This window comes from Mytilus galloprovincialis, chromosome 9 (assembly GCF_965363235.1).
Source record: "Mytilus galloprovincialis chromosome 9, xbMytGall1.hap1.1, whole genome shotgun sequence".
Classification (NCBI taxonomy): Eukaryota; Metazoa; Mollusca; class Bivalvia; order Mytilida; family Mytilidae; genus Mytilus; species Mytilus galloprovincialis.
In genome coordinates this window covers 20,670,533-20,691,179 of record NC_134846.1, presented here as the reverse complement: position 1 = coordinate 20,691,179, position 20,647 = coordinate 20,670,533, and the positions used below count along the sequence as shown (strand labels likewise).

At 32.7% G+C, this 20,647-nt stretch overlaps 1 protein-coding gene across 1 annotated transcript in view; it reads right to left on the bottom strand.

Annotated features, from left to right (window-relative positions):
• Positions 1–4,178: 4,178 nt before the first annotated feature.
• The window catches only part of LOC143044598 (uncharacterized), a 92,278-nt gene continuing 75,809 nt past the window's right edge, over positions 4,179–20,647 (bottom strand). Inside the window, exons 6-13 of the mRNA XM_076216657.1 lie at positions 20,210–20,288; positions 16,799–16,959; positions 14,984–15,160; positions 13,395–13,513; positions 12,378–12,549; positions 10,713–10,880; positions 5,264–5,339; positions 4,179–4,885 (exon numbers count right to left, since the gene is read on the bottom strand). Coding sequence (XP_076072772.1) covers positions 4,804–4,885; positions 5,264–5,339; positions 10,713–10,880; positions 12,378–12,549; positions 13,395–13,513; positions 14,984–15,160; positions 16,799–16,959; positions 20,210–20,220 — 966 coding nt within the window. The 5' untranslated portion in view covers positions 20,221–20,288 and the 3' untranslated portion in view covers positions 4,179–4,803. The remainder of the gene's footprint in view (positions 4,886–5,263; positions 5,340–10,712; positions 10,881–12,377; positions 12,550–13,394; positions 13,514–14,983; positions 15,161–16,798; positions 16,960–20,209; positions 20,289–20,647) is intronic.

Genomic DNA, 20,647 nt, shown 5'->3' with positions numbered 1-20,647 from the left:
TCATTTATTGGAAATATAATTATCAATTGAAAGGTTTGTGTTTCATTTCAGGCAAACAAGAAAATCATTTGGCAAATTATGATTTGGTATCAACGGTAAACTGGTATAGAAGGATATTGATATACAAAATGAACATTTAAACATTTTCTTTGAACAGTCTATTTCATTACAAAATATTAATGAAATCTTAAAAGTCTGTCGCCAACTGATTTGGATGATTATAGAGAATCTTTGTAAAGCCATAACAAGCAAAAGTAATACAAAAAATATGCAGAGGGTACATAATGAACGTCAACATTCTCAAGTACGTTTGTAAGTCAACAAAGGACACCTTTACAATATGTTTTCATTCGTTTTGTTTTTATCATTTCTGCAAAACAAACAAAAAATTAAAAAAACGGACGCGTATTAGGGCCATCCTTTGTTTATATTTTCTCTTTAAATTGTCGACTTTAATATTGGAATTTCCAACTTTAATCTTGGAATTATCAACATTACACTTGGAAATATCAACATTTATCTTGTAATTTCCAACTTCAATCTTGAATTATCAAACATTAATTTTGAAATTATCTACTTCCATATTGAAATTTCCAACTTAATCTTGGAATCTATAACTTTACTCTGGGAATTTCCTAACTTTTATCTCGGAATTATCAACAATAATCTTGGAATCATCAATATTGATCTTCGTATTATTGACATTAAACTTGAAAATTCCAACTTCAATCTTTCCACTCCATTAGTCCGACACTGATTTTTCTGACTCTCATTAACCTAGTGAATCTCGACACTGAGAACATCGTGACTTTAAGTTATCAATTATACATCTACTTATAAATCTTCTGATGTCAAATTTTTGGTTCTTGATGAAGCCATATCCAGAAAAGCGCTCCTGGGGTCGATACCTCTGCTGGTGGACTATCAGTCCCCGATGGTATCATCAGCTCAGTAGTCAGTACTGACATGATTTAACAAACTTTACGAAAATAGTTCGTTTATAAATTTTGAATTTATTAAGAAACGAAGGTTTCAACTCCATCAGGCAAAGTTGGCTTTAGATGAATTTGGCTGTTTATTTTAGGCATTTTTTAAGTATAGCTCTTCAACGGTTTCGGTACTTATACATCTTCGGATTTCAAATGTTTGAAACACCATCGTAACAAAAAGTGTTGTACATGTATCTCGTTTGGAGTAAAAATTTTAAAGATTCAGTCAAAGTTCAAAACCAAATATTTGTATCTTTGAACAAATAAAATAAAAGTATGATGTTAGTGGTGGTACAAACATCTCTGACTTAATATCTTACCACTTACATATGAATTACATTCACTGAATCATACGACGTCACTACATACAAGGGCAAGGCGAACCAGTTGGTAAATTTACACACAGGAGGCAGGGTGAAAAGGAACATCACTGTCTAAGATAGGGAAGTCAACAATGAGGAACGAAACATTATCTCATCCAACGTAAAGAGTTTTCTTTATTTAGCCTTTTAAACATATTTTTATTCGAGCATCACTGATGAGTCTTTTGTAGACGAAAGGCGAGTCTGGCGTCAATATAAAATTGTAATCCTGGTACCTATGGTGAGTTTATTCCTATAAAACATGTAAAACTTATTCTGTTAGACAGAAATATCGAAATCTAGAAAAATACAATGATTGTTTTGTTCATATAGAATTATAATCAAAGAACTGTAATTATAAGTGTTATAAACAATTCAATAACATGGAATGTGCACTGATGCTTATGAAGTTTGGCAATATTCTATCATTCATGAAAATACAAGAACAATTCTGTTATTAAAGGGATGCAAAGAATGCCTAAAAGGAATATCAACAACTTTGGGAGGGGGAAGAGGGAGAAACTAAGAAGATGTTATATGAATCATGCCTTGGAGACAGCACTCCATCCAAGTCAAACTGTGTAAGAATAAACCTTTATAGGTCAAACATGCCAAAGCGATCATCATCAGCAACATCATCATCGTCATCATAGATCTTAACCAAATTACCATAATCAATATGTCTCCCCTAGTGTTGACTTACACGGTCCCGTTGTGAAAATGTTTCATACTTCATACGTGCGCTATGATTACTTTATATATTTTCCGTGAATACCGTAACATGCGTTTTGTGTTATCAAATGTATGAAGCCTATGAATGTATATTCTTAATGTACAAATAGAACAAAGGGATATCGTAATAAATGATTGTGTTGTTTCATACTTTGGATACAAATCAAATATGTTTACAGATATATCCGATTTCAGTGCGGACAACTAAGATGATACAGTTACAGCAGCTAATAATTGCCAGTTTTATACGACATTTATTTATCCTCTCCTATTACTGCCTAATTCCCTCTGGGGTTTATCTCTCATAAGTAATGAGAGTAAAAAAAAAACATTTTAGGTTTATCGAGTGCACCGCAGTCGTTTTAATTTCAAATATAACACTCTCAAAAATTACAAATGAGCACTAATGGAGAGATAACAAGCATGCAGTCAATTCAAATTCTTTTGTTGTGCATCAGGAATTTGACATCTTATATTAATTCAATGAATTTAATCCAAAAGTTATAAATTGTTTTTATCTATAAAAATATATTTATACTATAATATCAAAATTCATCGATATGAAATGTTCGGAGATCAATAAATCGATCAAATCATTTCACCTTTTATACATTTAAATTAAATAGATAAAAGATGTTCACGTATGACACTATGTCGCAGGCCCCGACTTTCCTTCTTCGTTCACCAAAATTTTTATCAACACAGCGGCTGCCTTACAAGAGGCGGTTATTGTCTACCCGAACGGTACAACTTGAATATCATCTTTTTTCATATATTTTAATGTGCAAGGTTCGTGTACCTTTTTCTTTCGTGTATTGTTTTATTGATGTCCCTTGTAGTTTGTCAGGTAATCTTTTTTTCTTTCAAATCAAAAGCATTGTAGATGTACATATCTTTGTTTTTGTGCAAGCAATTTTAACTCTCAGATCTAAACTCAAGTAAATAGTCTATAACTGATTGTAACACACATTGATACGAAACAAATGTAATTCGTATTTTGATGTTATATAATTAATATATAAACACACTGATATCAGTTCCTCCTTATTCAATCAATTCAATTCAAGAAAGGGTTTAATGTTCAAATTTATATAACACAATCACAAAATGTCTAAAATGTCCGAGAGCATGATTTGAACACTTCAATATGCAATAATCATTGTAAGCTTATTATTAAAGTTTCATGAATAACATTTGGCTACAGACTTCAAAATTTAATTAGGAAAACAATGGTGTAATTATTTCTAAAATTTGAATATTTAACATTTTAAATTAAAATGAAATTTTAAAAAGGTATTTTTTTCAACTTGTAAAGAATAGCTTCTGGTTAAGGAAACATTTAGGTGCTGTTATTAACAGATTCACTGTTTAAATTTTATTTTCATTAATGCTTTCACCCTAAGTTTCATTTTTAATAGTTTCTGCATTATTCACTTGTCTTTGTTACCCATATTCAGGTTGGTGAACTTATTAGGACCAAAGTAAATGGATCTCAGCCACCAACAGTTTGAGTGTCCACAAGAACACAAGTATGAACTAGTGGGATATTTAGAGCAGTCAAACGTACAACAACGCCCAGTAGCATTAAGCGGTCAGGAAGATCCAGGATTTCCCTCCACATCTGTTAAACTATAGGAGGTGCCGTCTTAACTGGTTTAAGCTATAGGTGAGAACTTCTTTGCATCTAACCTCTTACATTGTCTTTTAATTGAACTTAGCAGACTTTTTAAATACTTTGTCTCATATGTTATACCCTCGTTATGGGGTATGTCTTTTTGCATATGTTATTCTTTAAAAACAAAAAAATAGGACATATTTGTTTTTAATTCAAAAATACTTGTTATTAATTTACTTTTCGGCAAATTTTTGTTTAAACCATATTTTCCATACAAAGATTAAATTTATCTACCTTATGCAATTAACAAAATGTAAATATCTCTTGAAATAAAAAAAGCTTTGCTGATTTTAAGCATATTTTCTCCATGATTTTCTGATGTTATCCGATCAATTTTATGATATTTGAGATGTTATAGATAAGGATCAATAATTCCGTAACTATTCGATCAAACTTATTGAAACATTGCACAATAACTACTGAGATGTATATCTTTATTCTAAAAGTGCAGTTTTAAGTCTTGGAAACAAAATAGTCTGACAGAAATAGGATCCCAGTTACGGCAACCAGTCCAGTAACCACGAATGTAGTTCTTAAAATAAATGTATAATTTTTACATAAAATTGTGTAGTGTTATCATTACACTAGTCCTGCAACTGAATGTAGATTTATTTGAAAGGGTAGGCGGATTTTCTGTAACAATGTTGATTGATTTGAATGTAATCTGGACACTTCAAAACAAATGCCTAACATGAACCAGAAGTCCCAAGGCGGTCCCCGTTCCATGTAAATTATAGTTCAATCACTGAAATAATGAACGGGTTCAATAATAGAATAAAGTCACAACAATTTTTTAAGTTCTATTGTATCGTTAATTTCTTCAGTATATCCTCGGGATTTCATGTGTTGATTCCTATAACGTATTTTTTATGTGGAGTTCATCATACGGGGTATTGTTGTCTTCTCTGTCTGGAGTCAGATCCTGATAGACTTGGTTCTCCAATCCGATATCATGTTCATGCAAAGGCGAATTATTTGTATGCATAACATCATATGGTGAATTAATGTCTTCTCTGAATGGATTAAGATCCTGATAGACTTGTTGCTATAATCCAATATCATTTTCATACAATTTCGAATTGCTTTGTTGAGTACTTTCCAGGATTATCTTTAAAATCGACGGTCGCCTGAAAACAATGTTACAAAATAATTTAAAAAAGAAAGAAACTGAAATATCAATATAAAATCGTAGTAAAAGAGTTGAGTCTTCCGACGCTTTATAAACTTATTTAAGTAACCAGGTTGATAGTTATGCTACGTCCGACGCGCGTTTTTCTCTTTTTCCAAACTTTTATCTTACTCATTGTTAGTACTTAGTACATAAGACACTCATTTGATATTATTTGTACTTTACAAGATAATTGCTGTACACCTTGCTAAAATGACGCGCCTTTAATTTTATCTACTGGCAATGGTTTATGCATATTTTACAATGTTTGTACATGCTATTTAATTTTCAATGTATGATAAAATGCTTGTATATAGTTTATTGAAATATGTCTTACTTGATGAACACAATGACGAGTGCAACAACAAATAATAATCCTATAACTCCACCAACTGATCCAAATATGACATCATCTGTAATTATACCTCGAAATAATGTGCATACCAATATTGTATTATTCATAATGAACCTAAATTATTAGTCAAGTAATTTAATTTATAATAGATAACAAATAAAGAAGTATAAATGTGTCATTCGGTTCATCGAGAGAAATGATCGTGAAAGAATATCTAACGGTGGTCAAGTATTGCGAACGATCGTGAATGTAATTAAATGCAAATTTTACCGCAGAATCTGTGATAAAATGACGGAATTTTCGAAACGCGGATCAAATCCGAAAAAAATATGTCTGTCAAAATGATTCAATTGCCTCAACATAACTATGCAATATGATAAAGAAAATATGCAGTCTTTTATGAAAAAACACAAAAGGCGCAATGCACATGATGCATGTCTATTGAATTAATTTAAAAAAAAAAAAGCTGTAATGGTCATATTTCAATTATTCATGATATATTTTGAATTAAATCTTTGGTGTGTCCGATAGAACAGTAAAATCCAGGTATGTTTTCCCATTGAAACCGTTCATTTGTTTATGGAAATCTTGTGGATTTTTCATCAAACTTGATCAGGCAACCAATTATTTTAATCGTTAAAGATGATGCGTGACCAGACTTAATAATCAGAAATCAATATTTCTTTTACCACTTGATATACCTGTAACTATTGTGAAAAGAACGAATATTGAAGCGATCATTTTTTCTTAAATTTAACATTTCACATCGAAGGTTAAAAAGATAACTAAAAAAGAAAAGTTTAAATCAGTGTAAAAAAAATCAGTTCTGAGATTTGGTCTAGTACAAGTCAGACAGACATTCAATAATATGGGTATGCAATATGTTAACCAAAATGTTTACCATCAACCAAAAACTTATAGCAAAAACAGCATCTTTCATAAACAATTTGAGATTGAATGATCACCAACATTTTGTGCAACATTACTTTCTTAAGTTATAAGTATCTCTACAAATGTCTATACAACGAAGCAGATGTGGATTGATTTCTAATGAGATAACTACATATTACAGAAGGAAGAATACCAAAACGCAAATGTTGAAATATCACGTCTAGTTTACTTATGATAGTAAAGGAGTAGGTCCGGTAAGGGCCGATTTTGGTCTCAAATTTCAGGTTCATCTAACGAAAGTTTTGGACTTTTTTTAAACACTTAAGTGTCTAATTCAATTGATTCGATTAGTTTCTGTGAAAGATTTTAACCGATTTAATCATTTAAAACGCTCTGATTCAAGCTTAAATATGAAAAATTTATCAAATATGCCAAAAAACGTCACTTTTCAGATAGTTTTTGTCAAAAATGAAAGTTTCCGCATCCGTGTTCATCCGCAACCTTTATATATATTTTGTATTATCATCAAATACAACTTACATTTCAATATTATGAATGAACACGAATGCGGCCATTTTCATTTAGACGGAAACCGTCTAAAAATTAAACAAAATGCTAAACATTTTAAGCTAGAACGCGATATTTGTGCATTGTATTGTCAAAAACAGCTCATATTTTTTTAGCAGAAGCATTTTACTTTCCAAAATAAAGCTTAACGATTATATTTTCACAATTTTCTAAAACTGCTATATTTTGGGGCCAAAAAGGGGTCTTACTGAACCTACTCCTTTGTTGAACGTCTGTAATATCAAGGGTTTTACTAGAGTGTCAAATACGCTCAAATATTGTCATTATTTGTCCTTGTATACATAAAATCTACTGTTAACCCACTTATATCTTGAGTAAGTGATAATATGGATTGTCCTTTTGCGTAACAGTTCATTTTGTCTCTTCTTCGAGGTCCATATTTAAACAAAAGTTTCAATATTAATTATCATATATTTGAGGAATAATTTAAACGTCTACGTACCATCATATCTTTCACGATCTTCATAAAACGGTATGTGATCTTTGACGATCCGAAATATGTATTTTGTGATAATATTTCATTTTCACCACGTTTCAGATTATGTTTATACAATAAAACTATGAGAACCATTTAATTCATTAAAAAAAATTGCGGAGAAAATAGTTTATTTGATTCGAATTTGTAAAAAAGTTTGTTTACAATTTTGATGCCATTGAAATGTGGAGAAGCCTTTTGTTAGTTTTGTAAATTATATGTAATTTTAAAACTGGATTTTTTCACAAACTGATCATAATGTTAAACCATTTTGATAGGAGTATTAATTTGTCTGTGTAATTAGTTAAACTATATTGTTTAATGACCTTTCATATTCTTGATTAGATTTCTTTCACGATTAGGTACAAGTGCTTTGAAAATCACAATCGTCTCGCAAATACTTGACCACCGCTAGATATTCTTTCACAATAATTTCTCTCGAAAAAAAAGTAAAATCACACAAATACTGAACTTCGAGGATATTCAATCGGAAATTCCATAAACACATGACAAAATCAAATGACAAGCACATTAAACGAATGAACAACAGCTGTCATACTCCGGACTTGGTACAGGCATTTTCAAATGTAGAAAATGATGGATTGAACCTGGTTTTATAGCGCTAAACTTCTCACTTGTACAACAGTCTCATTAATTTCCGTTATATTTACAACAATGCGTGAACAAAAGGCATAATAAATAAAATAGTCAAAATATTGGTACAGCAGTCATCACTGTGTTACAATCTTTTAACAATCAATTTTACAAAAAAAAGCACAAAACCGAATGACACCCATGATTATATTACGTTAGCATTAAAAAAAGAATTGAACCAATTAAACTCATATCGAAACTTATTTTCTGATAGTATATGTGTCAGTTCAGGAAATACTTTTGATGTGTTTGTAAATCTTGTTTTCATTTTAAGTTTATATGGATAAGAACATGGAAAACTTAGTTAAAAGAAAATTTAATGAAACACCTTCACAAACCCTCCCCACCCCCAAACCACCACTGCCAAGAGAGGTCCAAACTTAAAGTCACTTTTTAAATGCAAGATATACTGAGTGCCAATGAAAACGCAACACTTTTGTTTTTGAAAAAAATCTTAAAGTTTTTATTTTATTTATATTAGAACTTTATATAGTTGGTTGAAAATGACTTTTAAGACAATTGTCGACGATTTTACGGTTGAGTGATTTTTGGAACAAATGCGAAGTAAGGGTTATTTTGAACGGACATAAACCGAGTTCACCGCTTTTCAACATACGCACCATTTTCACGATTTTGTCATTTAAAGCTTGGCTAATGTCATGAATTTTCCCGCCCTTATTGTTAAGAAACTGCAATAAACATCTGAGTAAATGCCAGGACTTTCTGACAACAGTTTTGGGCATGATCCAATGAAGCCTTTCACAGCATACAATTACGAGAAGACTGAAGTTGTAGCGTCTACAATAACACCAATCATCCACAAATTCAACCAAAATGGATAATTTAATGATAAGTCACATCCCGGGGTACAAAACGCAAAGAAACGCTCAGCAAGACCGATACGTTTGGTCTTTAACATATCCGATATCGACTCTGATGGCTGTCCAAAGGTCACGAGAGTTCAATGGTGGTCACGGTAGAACCTTTGAAGCAGTTTCAGTAAAGCACCATTTGCGCAGAAATTGTTAAAGAGCACCGCAGTCTTTCCTTAGTGTTATCTGAACGGCCGTTTGGCGTAAATATTGAGTTCTGTAGACCAAAAATCATGCATTATGTATCAAATAACCGTCAGTGGTGGTTACATAGACATTTAGCACCCGCCTTGGCCAAAAGTCATGCTTTTCGTCGGATTTTAGTCCGATCGAGCAAATTTTGCATCAGATTTGACATGGTTTAGACGATGAAAACCACCACCAATATCATAAAGTCAGCTTGAGTTTTCTTTGCGGGACAAGTGGAGAAACATTCCTCGGGATTACATTAAACGCCCGGGATGATCAATTCCACGGCGTTGTCGAGATTGCGCTGCACCACGGGGTTGGAACATTTTTTATTATGACTGTGAGTTGATGATTCGAAATTGGATGTTTCGTTTACCTATTGCGCCTGAAAGATGACAAGGAAACATTTTTGTTTGATATCATTCTATTGTTAAAATTGTTAATTTTCAAGAACAATTTATTTTGAAAGATTATCATTTCTAATATAAATTTTATTTTTGAAAAACAAAGTGTTGCGTTTTCATTGGCACTCAGTATATAAAATCAAGCAAGTAAATAAATAACGAGTTAATTTAAAACATTTGACTGAGTGCTACATTCATGCCATGAGTTATACTATGAGCTATATATATTGACAGAAGCTTGATAAACTAGTCAACAAAAGAAACGATACAACACGTACAAGGCACTGCATTTCCAATATATAATACTATTAGATACACTGTACCGAGGTATATAATTATTGGTCTAATTTTTACAGAGTGCTATTTTAACCATGGATTAAAGGCAAAAACTGGAATTTATGGTTGGAACTTTTGTTATTTCTAATTGGTATTTACACCCAAACATTTTTAAAAAGTTGTATTAAAACTTAAACTTTAAACTTTAAAACGCCTGCTTAAAACTTTGAATGTCTCTGCAGATATTAATATACTTAATTCTCATTTCCAAAATTAGGTGCCGACTTTTGTCATCATTTACTGCAACAAAAATTGATTCGTGTGTTCAATAACTCGGGGTGCACTCGACTCCAATCTTAGTTGACTAGGATTGACAGTTTTCCTATAAAAGTTCGGTGGTTTTCTCCCCGGCATTGAGGTTTCCTCCACCTATAAAAACTGATCTCCACGAAAAAAATGCGCTTAAAAGTGGCGTTAAATCACCAACAATTAATCAATCAATCAAACAATATCGCGTTCTTTTCCAACTTTCTAATTTGGTCAGATTCTTTTAATCATTTGCATTTGCTTTGAAAATAAATGTTTTTAATTTGGTAATTTAACATTTTTTCATATTTACAAGTGATATATAATACTTTGTTTGTTTTGGTATTGGTATGGATCACACAATTGATAGAATATATCCTATATCGATTAACTAGTGATATATACTTTGTTAGTTTTGGTGTTCATGCGATCGATAAAACAAATCCTACATTGATTAATTGTTGCTTTTGGCTTATTAACTTTGTTATGTAAATACGATTGATTGAATATACACCTTATCACTATTTGTCCGCCATTACTGGATATCACACAGGTTCCCATAAAATTTTGACGCCATAAAACAAAATATCCGACGCCACAATGATAAAGTGATTGTTGTTGACGTCAAAAGTTCAAGCGGCCGGGTCAGCCGGGATTAGCGATAAGGTGTATTTGCTATGTTGATTAACTTTCACTGTAAAGGTTTGGTATGTTCACACCATCGATAGTAATACGTGTGAATAGTAAAAAAAAAATAAAACTTCAACAATACTTACTTGGCAAAACATCTATGACGGGTTCAATATTTTTCTCAACATTGACATAAAATATTTTTTCTGTTGCTAGTCCGTAGTCATCTGTACACACTGCAGTAACTGTATACTGAGGTTTGGCATCATAGTCAATATCTTTCATTGAACCTCCCTTCAGATAAAGATTAAAAGCTGAAATCATAGTAAAAGTATTATTGACGTTTCTAACGTGGCATGAAAAGCAATATATGAAAGGCGTTATATATCAAAAATTATGTCACAGATTATGAAATTACCTTTTCAACATAAAATGTCACTACCGTTTATTGTGATGTGTTTAATGTCAAATGCTGTACATACATGTATATAGATAGATATACAATAACGAGATCTCGAATGTTGTACATAGCTAGACATTCAATAACGAGATCTCAAACGGTGTCCCTAGATAGATATTCAATAACGAGATCTCAAACGATGTACCTAGATAGATATTGAATGACGAGATCTCAAATGCTGTAACTAGATGGATATTCAATGACGAGATCTCAAATGCTGTCCCTAGAGAGATATTCAATGTCGAGAACTCAAACGGTGTATCTAGATAGATATTCAATGACGAGATCTCAAACGGTGTACCTAGATAGATATTCAATGACGAGATCTCAAATGATGTACCTAGATAGATATTTAATGACGAGATCTCTAATGTTCTACCTAGCTAGACATTCAATAACGAGATCTCAAACAGTGTACCTAGATAGATATTCAACGACGAGATCTCAAACAGTGTACCTAGATAGTTATTCAATGACTAGATATCAAATGCTGTACCTAGATAGATACTCAATTACGAGATCTCAAATGCTGTACCTAGATAGATATTCAATGACGAGATCTCAAATGTTGTACCTTGATAAATATTCAATGACGAGATCTCAAACGATGTACCTAGATAGACATTCAATGACGAGATCTCGAATGTTTAACCTAGATAAACATTCAATAACGGATCACACACGGTGTCCCTAGATAGTTATTCCATCGCGAGATCTCAAACGGTGTTCCTAGATAGAAATTCAATGACGAGATCTAAAACGGTGTACCTAGATAGATATTCAATGACGAGATCTCAAATGCTGTACCTAGATAGATATTCAATGACGAGATCTCAAATGTTTTACCTAGCTAGACATTCAATAACGAGATCTCAAACGGTGTCCCTGGATAGATATTCAATGACAAAATCTCAAACGGTGTACCTAGATGGATATTCAATGACAAGATCTCAAATGCTGTACCTAGATAGATATTCAATGACGAGATCTCAAATGCTGTATCTAAATAGATATTCAATGACGAGATCTCAAATGCTGTACCTAGATAGATATTCAACGACGAGATCTCAAATGCTGTACCTAGATAGATATTTTAATCCTAACTGGCGCTATCACGAATTGGTCCAGCAATATTTTATTTAATAAGTGAATCTTTAGTCATTTTCTGAGCACCATCCTCTGTATTTCTAATCATGTTATTCCTTTTTAAAACAATTCATTTTTGTTTTCTTCAACTATCATGCTAACAATTATAGTCTGATTTTGAGAAAATTGTTCTTGATCTTTATCTCCTTGTAGTGTAAGTTACCACCTTAATAAACATTCTGTTTTTAAATTTTAAACAACTCACGATCAGTTTCAGTTGGTTGTTTGATGATAAATATCCCATCATTCGGACTGACTGTTCCAAGGTTACACCTGTAGGTCTGTTTATCTGTCACCGTTAGCGACATAATTTGGGTTTCGTCATTGTTATTTTCTTTTATGTTATAAGATATCACAGTATTCCTTATCTCTGGTGCCTTGAAACGTTTCAATAAATACTTATGACGTTTCTTTTGTAATAGTATAATTTCATTTTAGAAATGCTACATGCAATTTATCATTATTTTGTAACAGCCATCGTATTTTTTCTTGTTCTTCTACATTTTTTAGGGCTAAATAAATGTCTCTATAAATCTAGCAATTTAATAAAAATACAAACACACATTTGACTGTACAGAACATTTCGAGTTGGTTGTACCCGACTTTATTCGTTCTTAACAAAAACATTACAATTATTGGAGGATTCATAACTTTTGTAAGGGGGCTCGTTGACTTGCCTTAAAGGGGGAGTCGCTCCAGTCACGCTTCGATGTTTCCCTTCATGTATAATTAACCAAATTATCCCACGAAAGGGGAAGCCCGAACACCTCAGCCCACCCCCTTTTGGCCCGCCTAGCCTATGACAATGACATTGACAGTTTTAAGCGTAAAACACAAGATCGAAAGCTCAATATCGTATCATTGCAAAACGAGGATTCGATTGTATTGAGCTTCGTAGTCTAGTAGTTACATTTAAAAGATATGACCAAATTCGAGAATCAACACTTCAAAAGCAATGCAACGTTTCACGGTGTCAATAACTTTCATCATTTCCTATCTTGTGCTAAACCCAGAATTTTCAAATTCTGTATTAATTGAACATTGTTGAAGGCTTATTCAAATACATTGCTGAAAGTGACTGTTACATATGTATTACTATTAAAAGACTTATCAACCTTTCCCGAGATCTACTATTTTAAACCATAATATCTTATTTGTAAATAATCAATTAACTTTTAATTATACCATAAAATCTTCCATTTGCTATGGCTAAGTTACCAACCGTATTGTTAACACCAACTATTACATATGTAGTACCCTCATTCAAACACTGGTCCTTCACGCTGTATTCTAGTGTATACTCTCCAACTTTCCAGTCTGCTGCTGATGACTTAATCCGATCTAAACAAAGACATTGAAGTAACATTGTCAGTGTAATGCGATTTGAGAATTCACTAATCTAAGCATAGATGATCATTCATAGTCTTTCTTTTTTTTTTCCTTTTTTTATTCCAGGGCATGTTTTAGTTATAATAAATATCTTGAAATCTTAAAAAAAAAGTTTATAAGAAACATTGAAAATTTGGAGAAAACTAATGAAGCACCAAGTATCAAATACAAATCTTTTCCCCGTATATTCCCTGGTGTTCAACCGATAATTGTAACCTGAATTACGACGATCCAAATAGGTCGCAGACATAAATCTTTTCAGTCATTTTTCTCAAATGTAGCTTGTGTTGTCCAGAGTTACTTAGATGCTAATTATTTCGTGAAAACAACAGGCTATTGTCTATTGTTTAAGATTGTATTGTATGCTGACCTAGATATATATTGTTTAAGACTGTATTGTATGTTAGCCAGCTGTCTATTGTTTAAGACTGTATTGTATGTTAGCCAGCTGTCTATTGTTTAAGACTGTATTGTATATTAGCCAGCTGTCTATTGTTTAAGACTGTATTGTATGTTAGCCAGCTGTCTATTGTTTAAGACTGTATTGTATGTTAGCCAGCTTTCTATTGTTTAAGACTGTATTTTATATAAGCCAGCTGTCTATTGTTTAAGACTGTATTGTATGTTAGCCAGCTGTCTATTGTTTAAGACTGTATTGTATGTTAGCCAGCTGTCTATTGTTTAAGACTGTATTGTACGTTAGCCAGCTGTCTATTGTTTAATACTGTATTGTATATTAGCCAGCTGTCTATTGTTTAAGACTGTATTGTATGTTAGCCAGCTGTCTATTGTTTAAGACTGTATTGTATGTTAGCCAGCTGTCTATTGTTTAAGACTGTGTTGTACGTTGGCCAGCTGTCTATTGTTTAATACTGTATTGTATGTTAGCCAGCTGTCTATTGTTTAAGACTGTATTGTATGTTAGCCAGCTGTCTATTGTTTAATACTGTATTGTATGTTAGCCAGCTGTCTTTTGTTTAAGACTGTATAATATTGTATGTTAGCCAGCTGTCTATTGTTTAAGACTGTATTGTATGTTAGCCAGCTGTATATTGTTTAAGACTGTATTGTACGTTAGCCAGCTGTCTATTGTTTAATACTGTATTGTATGTTAGCCAGCTGTCTATTGTTTTAGACTGTATTGTATGTTAGCCAGCTGTCTATTGTTTAAGACTGTATTGTATGTTAGCCAGCTGTCTATTGTTTAAGACTGTATTGTATGCCGACATAGATATCTATTGTTTAAGAATGTATTGTAGGTTGACCAGCTTTTTTTTAACTGTATTTCATGTTGATAAATGTGTCCACAGTTTCAGACCATATCATGTGTGTCCATTCGTAAAATATAAAAGTAACCAATGGAGTAAAATACATTTCACTTCTGTAGTAATAGATGTGAATTAAATCGATTACACAACTTACGTCTTAGGTCACTTATAAATGTAGTGTCTGCCGCGTTTGTCATTTCAACTGTTAAAGCGGTATCATCTTTGTTGTCGTCTGTAACACTCATCTGGTATAATGTTATTCCTAATGATACAGTTTTTGTGTCCAAAAATGAAACCTTTGTACCCCCGTTCGTAAAATACGGTGCTGAATCTGAAATATGGGAGGATAATTATTATGTAACAGTCTCATTTCGCTGATATTTACACAAAGTAATATGTCTTTTTCTATTGATATGTAGAAATATTGTGGATATGTAATATGAACATGACAACGATGTTGCCATGACAGACATTCTTGTCAAAACGTACAATGTAGGCTAACACATCGGACTCGGACTTCTCTTGAACTGAATTTTAATGTGCGTATTGTTATTCGTTTACTTTCTACATTGGCTAGAGGTATAGGGGGAGTTGAGAGCTCATAAATATGATAAACTCGCCGCAATTTTGCGCCTGTCCCAAGTCAGGAGCCTCTGGTCTTTGTTAGTCTTGTATGATTTTTAATTTTAGTTTCTTGTGTATAATTCGGAGTTTAGTATGACGTCCATTATCACTGTACTAGTATACATATTTTTTAGGGGCCAGCTGAAGGACACCTACGGGTGCGGGAATTCTCGCTACATTGAAGACCCATTGGTGGCATTCGGCTGTTGTCTGCTCTATGGTCGGGTTGTTGTCGCTTTGACACATTACCCATTTCCTTTCTCAATTTTAAGTAATTCGTTCAACCTATCATGTATCAATGACAGCATTCTTCAATCATTGTCAATAAAGTTTTATCTAGTATTTTCTAATTGAACTTTTTTATTTTGCGTTCTGCGTTCTGCCTTTTGTTATTAAATTGATTGAAAGATCAAGAGATGAAGAAACATTGGTAACAGATCATGTTTAATTGATCTACATGTCCAGGAGACTTCGGGTGTCTTCCATCGCCGGGTCATATATAAACAGACTTGAAAATTGGCATATGCTGCTTCTCACCAGGCATTTATAACTAAAGTCAAATACCGCTTGGTTCGGTGTTAGAATAGGGTGTCTTTATAATATAACAATCATGTACCCGTCTTATTTTACGTGATAATTTTGCCCCTTAAGTACTATATATACCATTTGGGGTGGGGGGGGGGGGGCTACCATGGTTAGTTTAAACATATTTATTTAGAGTTAACATAGTTAAACAAACGAATCCGAGGGATGAGTTTGTTTAAATATGTTAATGAGTTAGACACATGGTATATAAAATTTGTAAAATAAATAAAATGATTGATAGTTTCAACGGGCCGGTTTCAAAGACCTTGAACTAACATTGGAAATTGATCACGTTACAGTTTTATCAAATGAAATGGAAGCTTTGCGCCTCTTGTATGGTCCTCTGCGTATTTCATGTAATAGAAGCCCAGAATTTGCAGAAAGTAAAGCGCCCCGTGTATGCTCAGATAATTTCATAATGTCATCAGAAAGTACACAAAAATGTCGGATTCCAGCAACAAGGATTAAATAATTTAAAGTACTGGTGTATATATATTTTTTATTCTTTTTTTTTTCATTGAAAGTCATATCTAGTAAAGCAAAGTGCGACACGTGGATCATTTTTTATCATTTATAGTTTTCAAACAGTTTATTGTTTAAGACTGTACATTCTTTAGTATTATTTACCATAAATGATTAAATTTTCAGGTAGCTTTGATGAAAACTGTCCTGTCAAAAAGCCTGAAAATTAAAGACTGGCGGGTCCTACACGATCTTGGGGGTATTGTCGATATTACAAACAATAAATATATATACTCACTAACAGCGGTTACAAAATTGATGGCATATGATCTTCCACTTAAAAGAGACCCAGAATTAAAGGGCGTTGGACCAGATGCTGAACCGGCATCTACTCGGTAATTTTGATATACGGCTCCTGCTCCATTGTCGTATGGTACCATGTCCGTTCCACTAGTATACCTTTAATAATAGAAACATCCAATATGTAAATCAGCATGCAATATTCTTAATAGCTAAAATGATAACGTTTACTTGTTTAATTTTTAAGGTTTAAGGAGCCCCTTTCTGACTTCTGACGTGATCTCAGATCAAAGATCTTTCACAATACATAAATGTGTTACTTTTTCTCGCTGGATGTTTCTCCTTGGAAAATATTTATCATTATTTTTTCCACATATTTCTTGTACTAGTTTTTACAAAATATTTCTAAAATATAAAAATATGAAGATGTGAAATGATTGCCAGTGAGACAACTATTCATCCGATGCCTTTCCTATAACCAATATGGGCGTTTTTCAATAAAAACGTATTTTCTTGTCCTAGCCACTTTAAAAAAATGTGTTTGATCTTTGCAAGTAATTTTTTGTGTAGTCAGTACATTGAATTAGATTTAACATTTTTAAGCAAAGAAACAGTTTATTTTTTAGATGGATTGATAAGATATTGACTCCTGAATGGTCCAAAACAACCAAAATGGCATGTCCCTAGACCGCCTGTTCAACATTCATACTCTAAAATATCGTAAAAAAATGAAGAAATTAATGTTTTTTTTACTTTACATAATTTCTTTAATAATTCAAAAGTATGTTCAGAGCCAACATATTCTAATAAACAGCTTTCAATATAGGTTTTTTTTAATTTCAGAAGGTGTGTTCCTCACAAATTGTCCACTACGAAACGAAGTCATTAAAATTTGCCAATAAACAGTTTTATAAAATCAATGTAATTTTGTTTGCAAGAGATATAAACATTAGGGTCTTACAAAAGAAGTGATGCTTTTATAACGGCAATTAAATTGTTGGTAAGAAAAATTGAGCACATCAAATGGACCAGAGTGATACCGTATTTTTGATAATGTCCCCTATGAAACGGATCAAATCTCAGTATCTGGTTTTAAAATTATGAAAAAAATATCAGTGTACAGCTTGATAAATGCTTTGATGAATACAATCAGTCTTGTTACTATTGCAATATAGGGATTGTGTGGAAAAAATAAAGCATGCGAATACGTCCTTTAGGAAACGGTCCCCTACGAAACAAGTATGGGAGAAAAACGTTTCGTAGTGGACACTACCACTACCATGGAGTCTTTTTTTAAATCTTTTTTCAATTATATTCGTGCAAAACAAATAACAAGGGTTAGTTTCATGTAATTTTTATTATGTTTTTATTAACATATAATAGGGTTGATGTCAACTACGAAACTTTTTGTCCACTACGAAACGGTTTTGTCCACTACGAAACGCATCAAAATGTCCACTACGTAACATGAGTTGAACCTTCATATGTGAAGTACTGTCTGATCTTTATCGATAAAATGATTTTGTAATTCAGAAAAAAAATGATATTTTTCTAGTATTTAATGTTAACAAACTGGAATGTCTATAGGAAACATTTGAAATTGCAAAAAATATGTGTGTTTAGAAGAAGTTTCGTAGGGGACAAAAGTCCCCTACGAAACAGTACACAAATTATGAAAATAATATCATTTTAAAGAATATTTAAGATTGCACTTTTTGTTTACAAACAGGTCTATTATAGAGTTATTCAAAATAACTCTTGAAATTAAAATTTAGACAAGTTGATTTTCCATTTTTTTTAGGTCTGAAATTTACGCTTTTATTGAAAACCGCCTATATATGTCACAGTAAGGCCTTTAACAATGAACAAAACCAATATTGGGTAGTCAGAAACAACAATAATACATTCAAATAATATTTCTAGCTCCAAGCATAGACCACAGAATTGTTTAGGCCTACCTCCCTATCATGAAGAAAAATTCACCATTCAATAATCTAGCGAGGCTTACCATCCTATCAGATAATGAAGCTTACAATCCTATCAGATAATGAAGCTTACCATCCTATCAGATAGTGAAGCTTATCATCCTGTCAGATAGTGACGCTTACCATCCTATCAGATAGTAAAGCTTACCATCCTATCAGATAGTAAAGCATACCATCCTATCAGATAGTGAAGCTTATCATCCTGACAGATAGTGACGCTTGACACCCTATCATATAGTGAAGCTTACCATCCTATCAGATAGTAATACATACCATCCTATCAGATAGTGAAGCTTACCATCCTATCAGATAATGAAGCGTACCATCCTATCAGATAGTAATACATACCATCCTATCAGATAATGACGCTTACCATCCTATCAGACAATTACGCTTACCATCCTATCAGATAGTGACTCTTGGCATCCTATCAGACAATGACGCTTACCATCTTATCAGATAGTGACGCTCGACATCCTACCAGAAAATGACGCTTACCATCCTATCAGACAATAACGCTTACATCCTATCAGAAAATGACGCTTGTTATCCTTTCAGATAGTGACACTTGACATCCTATCAGATAGTGAAGTTTACATCCTATCAGATAGTGAAGTTTACCATCCATTCAGATAGTGGCGCTTGACATCCTATCAGATAGTGACGCTTGACATCCTATCAAAAAGTGACGCTTGACAGCCTATCATATAGTGACGCTTGACATCCTATCAGATAGTGAAGTTTATCATTCTATCAGATAGTGAAGTTTGCCATCCTATCAGATAGTGACGCTTGACATTCTATCAGATAGTGACGCTTGACATTCTATTAGACAATGACGCTTACAATCCTATCAGATAGTGACACCTGACATCCTATCAGACAATGACGCTTACAATCCTATCAGATAGTGACGCTTGACATCCTATTAGACAATGACGCTTACCATTCTATCAGATAGTGACGCTTGACATCCTATCAGATAGTGAAGCTTGACATTCTATCAGATAGTGACGCTTGACATCCTATCAGATAGTGAAGTTTGTCATCCTATCAGATAGTGACGCTTGACATCCTATCAGACAATGACGCTTGACATCCTATCAGATAGTGACGCTTGACATCCTATCAGATAGTGAAGCTTGACATCCTATCAGACAATTACGCTTACCATCCTTTCAGATAGTGACGCTTGACATCCTATCAGATAGTGAAGCTTAACATTCTATCAGATAGTGACGCTTGACATACTATCAGATAGTGAAGTTTACTGTCCCATCATTTAGTAAAGCTTACTTACCATCCTATAATATAGAAAAGCTTATTGTCCTATCATATATGAAAGCTTAACATCATATCGTAGAGTTAAGGTTCAAATCCTATCATAAAGTGAAGCTTATTATTTTTTTAATAGTGAATCTTACCATCCTAGCATGTCGTTCTCTAGTATAGTTGGTTGATCTGAGCCATCTATTGGTAGATAGTGAACTGTGAGTGCATCAGCTGAAAAAATAAAATTACCATATACATATTTTCATTTCATCTATATAATTATTAGGTAAATGTATACAGGAACATATACCACACATAGGATTCTACCATCAAAAAAAAAAGATTGATTGATATATACAGTTTAATATGACTAAAGACAAGGATAGAACAAGTAAGAATCGAAATAGATACAAGAAGGTTATACTCCCATCCCTCGTGCACGTATTTTCATATGTTTTTGTATTTGGATTTAAAAACAAAATGTTATCCCCTTTAAGGTGTTTTAGCTAAAACTGTTTAAACTCAATTATTATATAATTGCCTCTAATATTCACTGGTTTGTATTTAAAGTCGTTGTAACATTCACACTT